Raw genomic sequence first — 15,224 nt, forward strand, 5'->3', positions numbered from 1 at the left:
GAAATTCCCTGACAAGTCCTTGACTTTCACCGGTTGTTGAAAATTCCCTGACCTATCCCGGTTTTCCCTGTCGCTTGCCACCCTGGAATGGCAGGTGAGCTCAGAGCGTATTTAGACAGGATGTGTCCTAGTATAAAGAGGAAAGGAAGTTTGAAAAACCTCAACTTTGGACCCAATGATAATTTTTTACACATAATAAATCCATTCACAACTTCTTAGAACAACAAGCCCTGTCACACTGTTTGTCATTATAAAGTTCTGAACTTTAGAAACATATTACCACTTTCACAAACTTTTTTTTAGAATTAGAATTAATATGAGAACAGATAAGTTTTCACAAAAAGTTTACAGAATGAGGGAGAAACAACAAAAAGCTGCAAAAGACGCAAACAAAAAAAAAAAAAAAAACTAGCAGGAGAAACTTCACCATTTGTTTTTGTATAACCAATTCATTCACAGGTTTTCACATAATTTTTAAAGTTAGGGCTCCAATAGTGCACAATGATCAGACAGCATTTCCAAGTCATGCTAGATATTACCAAGCGGTATTCATATTACCAAGCAAAGGAGTATCTAGAAAGTTTTATCTGCACATTTCAGTAAAAGTAGATGGCAGACCAAACTTGTGGGTGGTTGCCATACATTTTTTATTCAAATTGCCATGACTTGGCCAATTTTTTTCCAGTTGAGGTAATCTTGGTCTCAATTCTATTTCTCTTAAAAGTTTTATTTCAAATGAAACTAGGTTAAACCCAACAGATTAGCTAGTTTTTCAATTACAGAACCAATCCGGGTCATTTTGGGACACCCTGAGTGATAACAAATCACTGAGGAAAAACACTCACCTGGAGGAAGATTGCGAAAATCTATTGCTTTCCTTCTTCTCGTCACTTCTTGAACTCGATTCGATAGCGAATCAAGAAAAGAGGACTTGAGGGAGCCAGTTGACTTTTTACGGTAGACCTTAGTCATCTTTGTACTGGCGGAAGGCTGTGGGATCTCATTATTGGTCTGGGCGTTACTCTGTTCAGAGTCATCCACGATGAGCTCATCAGAGGTTGCCACTGCTGGGATATCCAGGACCAATCCACACGAGTCAACGATTTTGATGAAGTTAACTGGACTGTTCTCATCGTTTGTTTCTTGAGAGTCATCTGCCGTTGAAGGAGTATCTGTTTTTAATACAGAATTTTCATCTTTCATATTTACAGGGCCTGAAAAAAGAGAAAAAAAAAAACTCAATTAAAATCTGTGCATTAATAGTGTAAATTTATTATTAAGCGCGTGTTTTCAAAATTTTATCCCCATTTGACTAAATAACCTATGTATATGAAACAGCTTGACTTTAAAATATTGGTGAAGCAATTTTAAATGAAGCCTTACTTCAATGGAAAAATCAGCATGACTTTTTTTCAGCTGACCTAACTTTCATTAGATCAGTACCAACACGATTCGACCCTCAATTTCAATTGACTGTTGACCATCTAGCTAAATCTTTGCTCTCTTCTGGAGTTCAACTTCTCAGCATAAGAAGACCATCCAATCGGTGAGTCCACTTGCAAAATTCATAAAAATGCAATGCTTTTAAAGAACACACTCTCAAAAATTTCCTCAAAGAGACTACTGAATACTGAATCTATGAGTCTAGATCACAATATAATCAGTGAAAATGCAACTGCAAGAGAGCCGCAAGTTCCCGCCACAGTATGAATCTCAACCAGCAGATCTGAAGTAAAATCAAATTAGATTCAAATTCCCCAGACAAGCTTTGCTGACACTGAAAAGTTTCAATACCTAGGATTAAGTTAGGATGAAATAAAGACATACCTTACTTTTTCATGCCATGCATTTCTGGTACCAAGCAGCCAGCTTAGTACCAAGTACCAAGTCCCACGGGCATAAGGTCACGCGATTGATTTTCGCAAAAAAAGTGAAAAGCTAGCTGCACTCACTCTACTAACCTTAGAATCAGTCGCGTCAGTCAATGTCAAGTCAATCAGATCAGTCAGTGAAAAAGCTACTTAGTAAAAGAAGTCTATTGATAAAGAAGGTGACTTTATCAAAAATGAATGTATGTCCCTGTTTTATCCTGAATTTATCTTGATTGGTAAGATTTTTCAATGTTTACAAAGCCTGTCACAGAAAGGGCCCTGCACACTCCTTATGGGGATATGTGCCATGATCAATTTTCAATTTTTTTTAATTGTTTTAAATTTATCTATGGATCCTGATCAAAAGTCATCATTGCGCAAACTTTCTACGAGGCACCATTTCCGCACAATACGCTGAAAAGTTGCGATAAACGCAATACTCGAGCAGTTCGGTCCAGTCGGGTTAGTACCTGTAAATCATGTAAACAGGAAAAGCAATCAGCAGCCAAGCGACATGCTTATCTCGGATTCCGCATGCATTCTCTTTTTAACGTCCAAATCAGTTTCTTTCTCTCTTCCTCTCTATTGCCTTTGCCAGACAGACATGCGCTTCGTTTTGACTTTAGTCAGCCTGTCTTGAAAATTACCAAAACTGCAATTGTGGATTGTGCAAAAACGGTGGCTTGCAGAAAGTTGGCGCATAATGACTTATGACTTTTGATCAGTATCCATAGACAAATATAAAACAATAAAAAAATTAAAAATTGATCAAGGTATACATCCCCAAAAGGAGTGTGCAGGGTCCTTTGTACTTTGCATTTTACATCAGATTGAGCGGGTGAGATTCATGCTTTGAGGAAACTACGGTTTTCAAAGCAGTATGTTATTTGATTTTTCTCCAATTTTGATTTTTGGATTTGGTGTATCCTAAGGAAAAATTTGAGATAATTGAAATTGGTCCATTTTCATGGATTTTACAAGGAGGAAAAATGTACTTATTGAAGTACCCTCATTATACCAATGAATTGATGCTAATTTTCTATTTTAGAATGATTCAACTTCTAGCCCCATTTTAGTTGACTGTGGTCATTAATATATTTTTCTCTTCTTTATATAGCTATGAATAATGATGGTACATAATAGACTATACTAAGGATTGATAATCACAGACAATCACGATACAATGCGAAGTAAGGATACCATGAATTGCAGAGAGATTTTCTCACAAAGGTTGGGGAGAGAAGAGATTGGACAAATGTCACATCAGAAAACGGCACCATTTGACAGAAATTCATGTGCTGACAAACAAGGCAACTGTTTTATCCGACTTTTCTTTACCCTTTTCAAGTAACATATTTCTGAGAGGAAATGTTCATGTTACGCAGCCTGTTGAACACACTAAGCTAGGACTGCATCAGAAGTAAAAATTAATCAGGGTCTGATAAAAATCCATTCAACTGCTCGATCTACTACTATCATAAAACCATCTTCAATTAAGAAAGACTATTTTTAGTCTTGCACAATTTAAAAAGATAAAGTGACATCTACTACCTCCTCAAAAAAAAAAAATGTACGGAAAAAACCTTGATTTTCTAAACAAGAGATCTGCTTATGTTGAAGTTACTGTCCATTGCAGTCACTCTTGAAGACTTGAGCTTGACCCTCACTTACAAAACTCTAAATTTGAAAGTTCAATTCTGTACACCCAACGCAAACAGGTATTTATGACCAATGCCATCATCACTATGTCCAGAAAATGGTCATCTACCACTCCTCGATACATGGGTAAAGTAATGATTCCTCTTTGAGAGATTAAATTTCAGCTGATTTAATGGCAATGAAACTTTAAATTCCATTGATTTTTTCGAAAACAAAGCTGTGGAGCCCTTGTTTTTCCACTACTTTGTGGTTCTTTCTTGCAAAACTGATCTCTTTATACCTTGCTCATTTTAGCATGTGCCTACAAGGGTCACTAATACCAATGTACTTTTCAAAATCGGTCTCAGAACAGATATAAATGGGTCTGATGCAACCTTCAGTTAGAGCAAATATGAGAGTTGTTTCTTACATAAAATTTTTAAAATATATCACAATGAATGCATAGACAAAGTCTAAAATGCAATTCTCACCTTACAATATGCATGAGAAATTAGCTATTGTGAGCATCTTCCTTGAACTAGTATACTCCAACAGTGACATAATTTGATACAGATGAGTGAACCTGGTCTCACAAATCCCCACATGAAACTCAAAGTGCCACTAATATGTGACGCAGCTTCTCCATTAAAAAGTACCACTTGTTCACCACCTTTACTTTCCTGCTATTCAGATGACATTTCATGAAAAGAAGTAATTTTGTTGTTTGTTTGAATTTTAGGAGCTGCATCAAATGAGAGGTCGAAAAGTCATTTTGAATTTTGAGCGGAATCGTGAGACTAAGTCAACCCATTTCTATGAAATTTCGTCTTCGCTGTCATACCTATACTTTTCGAAGGGGAAAGCTGCTCAAACATGCACAAGTATCTTGCCCAGATGGTAAGATGAGGAGTCAACTTTCAACTTTGGTAATGAATTCATTGTTATGATTGAGCTGTTTTCTTCAAAAGACAATTCCTGCTCGTGTAGCAACTGAATTTGGCAAAAGACTAATTACTATCGAGCAACTGAGCAAAACAGACCATTGAACAAGGTGACAATGAAAAAGATACCAAGTTTTTAGTCCTTGCCATTAAATATTGATGGCCTAGCGTCAGAATAAAATTACAGGTTAAATTTGTTGTTTATAGATCAAGAATTGGCTTCATTCAGCTGAGGCTATTTGTAAGAGACAATTCCTGTGTTTAAACCACTGGGCAATATACTGAGGTGATCCTTTCGCTACGCTCCTCAGCTGCTGCTTTTTATGGCAAGCACTATAATCGACTGGCTGTCGGTACAAACAACCATAATCTATTTTTGGAGATTTTGAGTTACTAGTGTCATGATTCTTCTGAAGAGCTTCTATACATGTGCTGAGGAAAGAGTGAGCCATAATCTCTGATATGTGTGTATTGGAGAGCACAGTTTGCTTTTCCTTAATTACGCTTATGGAGAGGCTCTTCACTAGTATCACTTCTTTAGCAAGTCCAAATTGCCAAAACTGGATCACTAACGGTTGTTTTGGCAGACTATCATTCCACTTCTTATCAGAATTTCATGCAGAACATGATAAACGCATTAAAAGTATCCAAAATCAACTCATTTACAAGATGTCTCATACTCTTTCTTTGCATTTACAGTTCGCATTAGGAATAATCGCTCAAATTTTTCTACATGACCGATTGATTATCAAGCCCATTAAGATTAGTTTAAGAAAGTAAAATCTAGTCATCACCAGTTGCTCTTGTAACGAAAAACCGCTCTTAACAGAAATCTTTTCTAGGGTTCACTGAGGAAAATGCATGTGAATGGCACGTTCAGAACAGAAACCTGCTGGTAATGGAAATATTTCTTCCATAATGAAATACCGTGATGACACAATTTCAGGCACAAAACACCATAACTAGGGAAAAAGGTTTAAATTTTGAAACAGTAAAAGTTTATGATATAGCCTCAAAAACTCGTTTTTTATAGACTCAGAGCTTGCCTTCGTCTATATAGTGTCCACCTCTGATATAGGTGAGAGGAAGCTCCGAGTTTATTAAAATAAGTTATGGGCGTTTTACAAAACATCATACTGTATCATAAAAGAGTAAAAAGCCAAGCTCTGACGTTATCTAGCAGTTCATTTAGACTATTTCAGCTTGGAACACCCTTTAATCTTCCCCTCCTTTTCTCTTCTAATTTCTCTATGATTATACTAAGCGTGTTCAAGATGAAAAACATAGTGTTTTTTGGATGAGAAACAATGAAAAGAAGTGAGAGTGCTGAGCTGCAGACATAACATACATCGTTCTACAGTCGGCTCGGGTTTGATTTGTTCGTTTTCTGCTTTGATCATGCTGCATTTGTTTCTTCGTCTAAAAACTGATGGGGCATAGTCACCGTCCTGATGGCGAGGCATGCTGCTGTACGCGCGCAACTCCGGGGATCCACGTAAGGCTGCCCATCGGGATGGTTTTGTATCTGTAATCGGAAACATAGCATTATTATTCATTCATTTTTTAAATCCAATCATGAACACATAAAGGAATTGACAAGAATCTCAAATAATATAAGAATGGTGGAACTGAAAAGCTCAGGTTTCAGTTTATGTGTTACAACTTTGTCAAAAGGCTACCAACTATTGTTAATGCAAAACATATTGTTAGATTTTTTTATGCTTTTCCTGGAAATTGTCCGTGAATTTCATACAAAAATGTGAGTATGAAAATAAATCCGAATAAAAGAGCTTTGAAAGTATAGTAATTGAGGTTTTAACACAATGCTTTCTTCGTGTGTTTTTGCAATATGTTGTACATCCTTTGTTATCTCAATTTTATTGCTAATAAAAGGATGCAATCAGTTTCATTTCCAAGCAATCACCATTTAAAATAGGATCTTTGAAACGTTTCTTGCAGTCTTTTGCTCAAAACTAGGAGTTTCGACAGTCGGCCAAACCATCAATTCTCCAAGAATTTTGAACCCTTGGATCTTTATCGCTAATTTTTCCTAATACCCTCAGCTTCCTAATGGTACTTAAGACCAAATCATGAATTTGGGAGAGTAAACAATCTTCAAGGCTCTAAGCCAGAGGATCGAGAGCAGAAAGTCTAATCAGCGACGAGGACTTTTCACTTGCAGGGTCCTACAGTACCAAAACTGCATTTTTACAGAGAAAATTTTATAATCTCTGCCTTGTAGTCTTGAAAAAAACCATTAGAGAATATCTCTGACAGCAGTCTAGAGAGTGAAGGCGATGATGGTAAATGATGAGAGCCTCGGAATAGCACTAGTTAGGGAACTCAATGCATTTTACATGATTGATCCAGTGGCAAATTTATACACCTGAAAATGAAAACTTAGAGACCAATGAAGCAAAAAATTTCAGGCTGCTAAAATGGACCCTGAGCTTACATCCTTTTCTAGGCTCCTTAAGTGCCTAAAAATTTGCTCGAGTAAATTCAGGCTATTGGTAGAATGAATTTTGAATATCGAATTTTTTCAAAGATTTTATCTAGGGCCACTCGAAGACCTAAAACCACCAATTGGAGCCTTATCTCTGAACTTCTTTCAAGTCATTGTTGCAACAAAAAACCATACCCAGGTAACTGATTCAAGCTTTCAGCAGACTTGTGTGCGGTCAACTCTGAATAACATCTAAACAAACTGCCAATTTGTGCAATATGATGTATGTTTTCTCATCACAATTTCAGGAGGAATACCTATCATTTGTGCAATCAAAATCATTGAAAGTAAATCCTAACCAAGATATAAATATTTTTTTGTGCATAAATTCAAACTTCCCACTCATGAAAAGATCATTATCTACTTGAATTAAATCACACACTAAACTTCATCCTAAAAGTCTCTGCAGTATGAAAATATTACATAAACTCAATCTCGATGCTTCGACTCAGCAGTTGCCCTGTTGGTTACTGTTTGAATACAACACGGTGTAGGGTGCTGTTAAAAAGCCTGCAAAACCGTTATGGTGTTCCATTTGATTCACATGGACTCTGATTCTTTTTGTGAGCAGAGAATGTAAATTTTTTGTGGCCAGTGCTCAATGAAAACATTAAAATCTTGATTAGCAGTTCATTTCAGTAATGTTCGTTGCACAAAACCGTTTTTTACTGGAAATTTTGAAGGTGGCCCATGCTTATACGATTTTAGGAATCACTTCCCAAAATAATATTTGTTTGTTATTTCTGATATATTTTCATAAAACTGTAAGAAATCTTATTTTGAATCAATGTTTTTATGTTTACTGTTTTGATTTCTCTAGTCCCTTCAGAACTTTCAACCACAATTGAATTTTCAAAATGAGGTAATGCAGCTTTAATGGACACTTTTTATCATTTTTGATGCATCAAAATCTGAAACATGATTTTGATTGTCAAATTGATAAAATCTCTCTTTCTAGAGGTCAGAATCGTTTTATCGGTCAAAATCATATAAAAAAATAAAACATACATTCATTTCTAAATTACAGACAAAAAGTGATAAAATCTATCACTGACAAACCATCACAGAGGTCAGCTTAGCTACATGTTAGTTCTTTTTACAGAATATTTGCTCTTACAAATTTCATCCATTTTTTCTTTATTTGATGAAAGCGACAGTTGCCCTTTGAATATTCTTGAAGATATGTGTACTCCTTCTTCAGGAAGATTTTCATGGAACTTAAGGTTAATCTTTCATTAAAAGAATGTTTTATCCAAAAGGATTAAGCATTGCCTTTCCTGCAAATTCCTTAAGTTCCTCTTGATGAAAACAACTATTCTTTTAAATTTATACTTAACACACCTGAAAATGTGAAGGATCGCTGCACACAATTTTTTATACTATGTATGTTACTTATTCTGCTCCCTGCAAGAAGTTTTGGAGCTGAGCATCGAACATAATCAGTTATCCAGTCAGAATCAGCAATTTGAAATTCACTGTAACAGAGACGATTTGGAAATAGAATAAACCATTCATATGTAAAGTAGTGGTAAAAACAGAAAATAATTCCTATTCCTTTTGAATTTTTCGAATTCTAGAAATCAGTTTGTTTGAAGTTTAGTTGTTACGTAGAGAGATCACTCATCTGAAAGGAACTTTTGGTTCTAATCACCAGATTTAACTGATTATTTCTGACTATTTAAAGTGTAAGAATCTCCTTATGGTCCTCCATTTATACCATTTCAATGCATTTGATTTTGTCAGTTACTTTCTGGAAATACTGAACAACTTTTTTGAGAAGGGCATGTATCATGCAGCTTTCTTCATGGATCAATTTTTCTAGTTGTGTGATGGTGTTTCATTGATCATGTGCTGATTTTGGAAGAAAGGAGATAGTTATGTTCCGAAGATTAATTACGTAATTTTGCAAAGCCTGGATGTTCAACTCCATGAGACATTTTTAGCAAGGCAGAATAGATACACTGTAGGTACAGCTTTATGACGTCCAATTCGATGAGGAAACTCCCAAACCACGTATCTCGATTTGTAAGGTTTCAGACTTCCTGTCATTCTTTATTTTTTAAACAGAAAACTTCTCAGCATTAATTCTTTGAAACTTCTGTAATTTTTTGCTCTGTGCGAGGAAACTTCTGTGAAAACTTTAGAGAGTGAGCTGTTGATGTTTTAAACAGAAAACTTCTCAACATTAATTCTTTAAAACTTCTGTGAAAACTTTGAAGAGTGCTGTTGATGCATTCTCCTTGAAAAAAATAAAATAAAATGAGAGCGGAGAGTTTTAACACGGCAAACGAGATACATGGTTCGGGAGTATTACCAACGAATTACAAGTAAAGGAAACGAGACAAGACAAACTGGAAAACTAAGGTTAAAAACTATTGGCTACTACTAAGCTAACTACTAGGTAATTTTACCATTTTTAGCCGTGGTTCCCCATTTTCTTGTCTTCCGTTTTGTTGAATTATTCGGGTTACATTGTGTTTTACTCATGCAAGTTAAGTAAAAAATACCAAACTCTTACAAGAGCACCAAAGTCTCGAACTACGAAACACCCTGCCGCACAGTGGATCGAGTCAATTGGAGAGGTCGGGCCAGGGTGGCATGAAACTTAAGAAAGAAATAAGATTGGAAATTTCAGGAAATATATCATGAAATTTCACGAGACTGTGAGATGTTTCAATTTTTCAGGGGCTAGAGTATGCAACCCGCACTCAAATACATTAAAATAGAAGAAAGTCATAATTTACAATTTGCGAAACACGAAAAGGAGCCGGTATTTTTCAATATCTTTCATGAATTTCTGAAATTTCATGAAATATTTCACGTGAAATTTCAATATTTTATTTTTCATGAAATTTTGCCACCCTCGGTCGGACATGAAATTTCAGACTATAACAGCAAATTTGGATACTTATTTCGTCATATTTTCAACTTGAAGGGGTGCCACTCAAAGAAAATTTCATGAGGAAGCCAATGAAACCATTTTCAGAGCCTCACAGTTTTGTATAAAAGGAGCGATAAGCTTTTAAAGTTTTCAAATTTTGTCCGAGCTTTCCTATTGCCTCGACCCACTGTGTGCCGCCCTTGGAGGAGGCAAAAGTAGGATTGCAATTTTTCATGAAAAATAAAATCTTGAAATTTCAGAAAAATAGGAAAACTATTTTTCGAAATTAAATGCAATATATAATGAAAGGCGACTGGTTTTTGTTTTTTGGCGTTTTTTAGTGTGCGTTGCATACCCAGCCCCTGGAAATAAGTTTCATATTTTTCACAACTTTGTGAAATTTGATGAAATAATTTTCAATATTTCATATTTTTCGTTGCAAACGTGCAACCCTGGGCAAAAGACGTGAAGCTGTGGCGCCCCTGGCGGAGCGATGGGGACTTACTTGTTCTTGTAGCAGGCCGTGCAGAGCCACTCGGTGGGCGCAGTGGTGGCGGCGGTGAAGTACTCGCGGCAGGACTTGCAGACGCGGAGCTTGCACATCTTGCACAGGGCGCCGCGGTTGATGATGCGCCCGAGCTCGGCGCGGCAGCGGGCGCACGCGCGGACCAACTCCCCCGCACCCCCCGCGCCCTCCTCCAGCGCCACGCACTCCAGCTTCCTATCAACAGAGAAAGAGAGAGAACCACCGTTAGCCGTTTAATATTTAACAAAGCCGCTCGACAGACTCACTGACTCACAGTCGCAGCCGGGCTCGAGCTTCCGACCTCTAAGACCCGGTTAAACCTCTCACAAGGAGACATTGACACCGGTGCTTACTTACCTTGCTTTCGTGAGCAGTGACCAGAGACACAAAGGGAAACCCCCCCGGAGACAAGAGACCCTCCACTAGTATCATGGCCATTGTGGAAGCTTTTACTTTCGGGACTTCAGCATTCTACTGTTGACATACCTACATGGTTGATGTTCAACAATGTGTTGGCAGTTTCGTTTTGCAAACAAGCCGAAAATGGCCGAAGTTTGGGAAACTTGTTTGGCTCATGACGGTCACCCGAAGCTCATCATCGACCATGTAGGTAGGTCAACAGCCGAAACTAGGGTGATGACTGTTACTCCCTAATAATTGTCCATAATGAATTGTTGAAACCCCAAAAGCAAAAGCTTCCTCCTGTCCCCAAGAGGCCAGTGGAGGGTCTCTTGTCTCTGGACCCCCCTGATGTTACCTGAATATTTACTTACGGGGATTCAACATTTCTTTTCGTGCTCTGATGGTCGCCTACATTCTAATTTTATCAACTGAAGAGCACCTTCTTGTTAGCTATACGAGCTTCGGGGAAGCAGTGCCTTTATCAAGTTCAGTTGAGTCTCGCGCACAGACAAGAGACCCTCCACTAGTATCTTGGCCATGGTGGAAGCTTTTACTTTCGGGACTTGAGCATTCTACTGTTGACTTACCTACATGGTTGATGTCCAACAACGTGTTGGCAGTTCCGTTTTGCAAACAAGCCGAAAACGGTCCAAGTTTGGGAAACTTATTTGGCTCATGACGTCATTCGAAGCTCATCATCCACAATGTAGGTAGGTCAACAGTCGAAATTAGGATGATGACTATTGCTTCCTTATAATTGTCCATGAGGAACTGTTGAATCCCCGAAATTAAAAACTTCCACCTGTCGCCAACAGGCCAGTGGAGGGTCTCTTGTCTCTGGTCTCGAGACAGGGTTTCCATTTTCCAATTTCCTGACCTTTGAAACAACGAAAGTGCCAATAGTTCCCCCGCGCAGATCGCTGTTTAATGGATGAAACAGAGATGGTAGTTCGTTGTTCGAAAACGAAGTCTAATTGCGTCTTTCTGCCTTTTCCGCGCGTTCAAGGGGCGTCATGTTTGCTGATGCTTGAGAGGAAGCAACATCCATCTGCTCGGCAGGGGAGGTGGAAGAAAGCAGAAAAACTTCGGAAAATCTCCTTTAATTACTATCCCTTTATCTCCTACAGAATACTAACATAAATCACTAGACCTATTATGATACCTACCCTTACCCTTTCATCCCAGCTTTAATTGGACCGAGTTAAGCAGAAAGGAACCAACCCACATTTTGGAAAAATTGAGTTGTGAGTGGTTTTGAACTCAACCACTGATCTACTGTCCATCGCCAAAAATTCTAAGTTTTTGTTGGAGCAAATTTTGCAGAAATTGAACTTGAAGTTTATCTTTTACATTGAGTCTTATGCAGGAGCCAAACTTAAAACCTCTTTTCCTCGGTTCGATCCCGATGTGGCTTGGTTCCTTTCTGTTTAACTCCGTCCAATTAAAATCTAAATTTCTTTCTAACTTCAGATCCCTTCCAAGGCCGAAGTATCCCCCGGATATAAAGCCTAAAACAACATACAAAAAAAAAAAAAAAAAAAAACCACCACATTAGCATTGTCGGTCTCCGTGATTGCATGCATCTTTACCGCCGGATCGATGCGACCAGGAATCACCGAACTCGGTGGCCGAGAAATCGGCGCGAAGTCGGAAGATGGCGGATCCGTCACAACGGAGAGCGAAGGAACGAGGATGGAGTATTGGGTGTCAAGACTCGGGGAGACACGAAATATCACCGTAATGAATCTGCCGGTGACGTTTCGTGAGAAGTATAAGTATACCCGGCATGCGACGCGACGGCGCACAGTGGATCGAGTCAAAGGGAGAGGTCGGACAAAATTTGAAAACCCTAAAACTCCGTTTATACAAAACTTTGAGGTTCTAAAATTGGTTTCATTGGCTTCCTTGTAAAACTTTCTTCGAGCGGCACCCCTTGGATTTTAAAAAAGGACGAACTAAACATCAAAATTTGCGGTTTCAGTAAAAAATTTCATGTCCGACCTCTTTGATCCACTGTGCGACGAGATGCGATGAGCACGGCGACGTGCTACTTTCCTGTTCTGCGTTCAAGTCTCCGGCCGATGCGAGGCGCGGTGGGCCGAACGAGGGACGATATGACTGCCGATCGGCTTTGCTGCCGTACGGAGGAATAACGCCGTATGAACCTTCAGGCGTTGCCGACTTTCCTTCGATAAAGTGACAATTTACTGGAAAAATTGTAAATATTGTTCTTGAAAAAATTAAGATTTTAAACGCAATTTAATCTAAATTATCTGAGAGTTTCGAGGGAAAATATGTGCGTAACTTTCTTCAAAAATACATGTTTGATCCGGGGAAACTTGTCAACTCTCGAATGTTCATGCGGCGTTTTTCCTGAGTACGGCCGGCAGTATGAGCCATGTTCCTGCGCGCAGACTCCATTTCCGACGTTATACCTTCCCTGAGTAACAACTCGGCAAGTTCCTGAGGTTTCCCGCTCGTCGACCGCTAAAAAAAACCGCCGTATGAACGTTTTGGAGGATGCCTAATTTCCCCCGATTAAATACTTATTTTCGACGAAAGTTATACATCAATTCCCTGAAAATGGAGATGTTGCATGTGTGAGGGATTTGCGATTTGACTGTTGATTCTTATGTAAAAGTTCGCGAGAAACACGATGTTGCCAGTGGTTTTCTCTGAAATCATCTCCCAGGCTCAAAAAAAGCTATCAAAGTGAGGCCAAAATGGAGGGGATATCCCACCCTACCCTGAGAGTCCACCTCTACATCAAGACAAACTCTCCATGCAAAGATTGCCGTGTTTTCAGTGTTGGAGTCCCCAAATAAAGTGGCAACCCTGCTAATGTATTTGCTCCCTATCTTTGCATGGAGAGTTTGTTTTGATGTAAAGGTGGACTCTTAGGGTAGGGCGGGATATCCCCTCCATTTTGGCCTCACTTTGAAAGCTTTTTTTTTGAGCTTGGGAGATGATTTCAGAGAAAACCAGTGGCACCATCGTGTTCCTCGCGAACTTTTACATGAGAATCAATGGTCAAATCGCAAATCCCTCACACATGCAACATCTCCATTTTGGACGCATCAAATATGTGGAAACAAAAGAAAAAAGGAAAATATTAGTCAAAATACTCTACGACAAATGACTCTTTTTGTGGATCGATCAGCAAGTCACGTAATTGAGATCTCCTAAGTCAAGTGATTTACAAATGAGGGGAAACAACGGATTCTTTAGCTGCGTTAAAAAAAAAATAAAAAAAAAATAAAAAAAAAAACGTGTCTCTACCTATAGGTATGCGCAGTGAGAGAACTCCGCTCAGAATAACTCAAACTGAACCTTGGAGAGACTATTGAACTTGAAGCTTTTCGCAGGTCAGAGGAAACGACTGCTAATCCTATTATGCTGCCCATCTGTTTGGTCCATTGTTTTACAATGGTTCACTGAGTGAAAGAGACGAACGCAAAGAGAGCATTCTTCAAAATAAAAGGGGAGCACAGAGGGAACAAAGCATGTCCATCCCTTTAGGCTTTTCGAGATGAACCGAACTGCCGCATGCCGTCCCGTGATAAGAAAAAACGCCGTAAGAACATAAGAACATTGTCAAGTTTCCACCGCTAAAATATTTAACTTTGAAGGAAATCGTCGATATGTTCACCTACTTTAAATTTTCAATTGCACTGCAAGAATTGGGAATGAAACTTACTAAAAATTTTAAAGAAAAAAAATGTACAGAGATCCTAGGGCGACTTAGTTTTTCATGGATAGTTTGGCAATGTTTTTTCTTAGCACGGTAGCAGAGTCATCGGTGTTCTGTAGCTTTCCCACGGAAGCCATCGTCCGTTCCATACACTGGAAAATCCATTTCTGCGGGCTGATTCTTGAAATTTATAGACAAGGCTACAGACAAAGAAGACAAATGGCAAATGCACCGGTGGAAGCGGTTGATTGCGATGGACAAAGACGATAAGTAATCCGGTCGTGGAAGCCGTACTTACGGGCTATGTAGACATGCCGTCCGCGTTTCAGGCTCAGAAGCCGAATGTTCCGGGTGTAACACCCGGAGCAGTCGAAGCTACGGTTCCAACACCCGGAACTTTCGGCCTCTGTGCCCGGAACGGACGGTATGTCTATACAGCCCGTAATTTTTTTAGTGCAATAGGATCACTCCATTCTTCCTTTGCCATCTTCTCCTATCACTTTCAACGATCAGCCCTACTATAATGCCGCGCTAAGGAAAAACGCCGTTTGAACCTCCAGGCGTTGCCAAATTTAATCTGATGAAGTACGATTTTATTGGGGATATTGAAAATATTTTTCTCCCCACTTTCCAGACTATTGTGTTCGCAATATAATCTAAAATATCTGGACATTTTAAGGAAAAATATTCATAAATTTCGTCAAAAATACACGTTTTATCCGAGGAAATTTGTCAACTCTCTGATGTTCATACGGCGTTCTCCCTTAG

At 38.7% G+C, this 15,224-nt stretch overlaps 1 protein-coding gene across 5 annotated transcripts in view; it reads right to left on the reverse strand.

Moving 5' to 3' along the window:
* btsz (bitesize) overlaps window positions 1-15,224 on the reverse strand; it is a 117,857-nt gene that overhangs the window by 84,551 nt on the left and 18,082 nt on the right. For all 5 annotated transcript variants that reach the window (XR_002008759.2, XM_019042423.2, XM_019042421.2 and 2 more), the window contains exons 3-6: window positions 10,343-10,558; window positions 8,298-8,431; window positions 5,799-5,975; window positions 846-1,214 (exon numbers count right to left, since the gene is read on the reverse strand). Coding sequence is in view for 4 of the 5 variants with exons in the window: in XM_019042423.2 (XP_018897968.2) it covers window positions 846-1,214; window positions 5,799-5,975; window positions 8,298-8,431; window positions 10,343-10,558 (896 nt within the window). In the remaining variant the exon portion in view is untranslated. The remainder of the gene's footprint in view (window positions 1-845; window positions 1,215-5,798; window positions 5,976-8,297; window positions 8,432-10,342; window positions 10,559-15,224) is intronic.

The sequence above is a fragment of the Bemisia tabaci genome, chromosome 3 (genome assembly GCF_918797505.1).
Source record: "Bemisia tabaci chromosome 3, PGI_BMITA_v3".
Lineage (NCBI taxonomy): Eukaryota > Metazoa > Arthropoda > Insecta > Hemiptera > Aleyrodidae > Bemisia > Bemisia tabaci.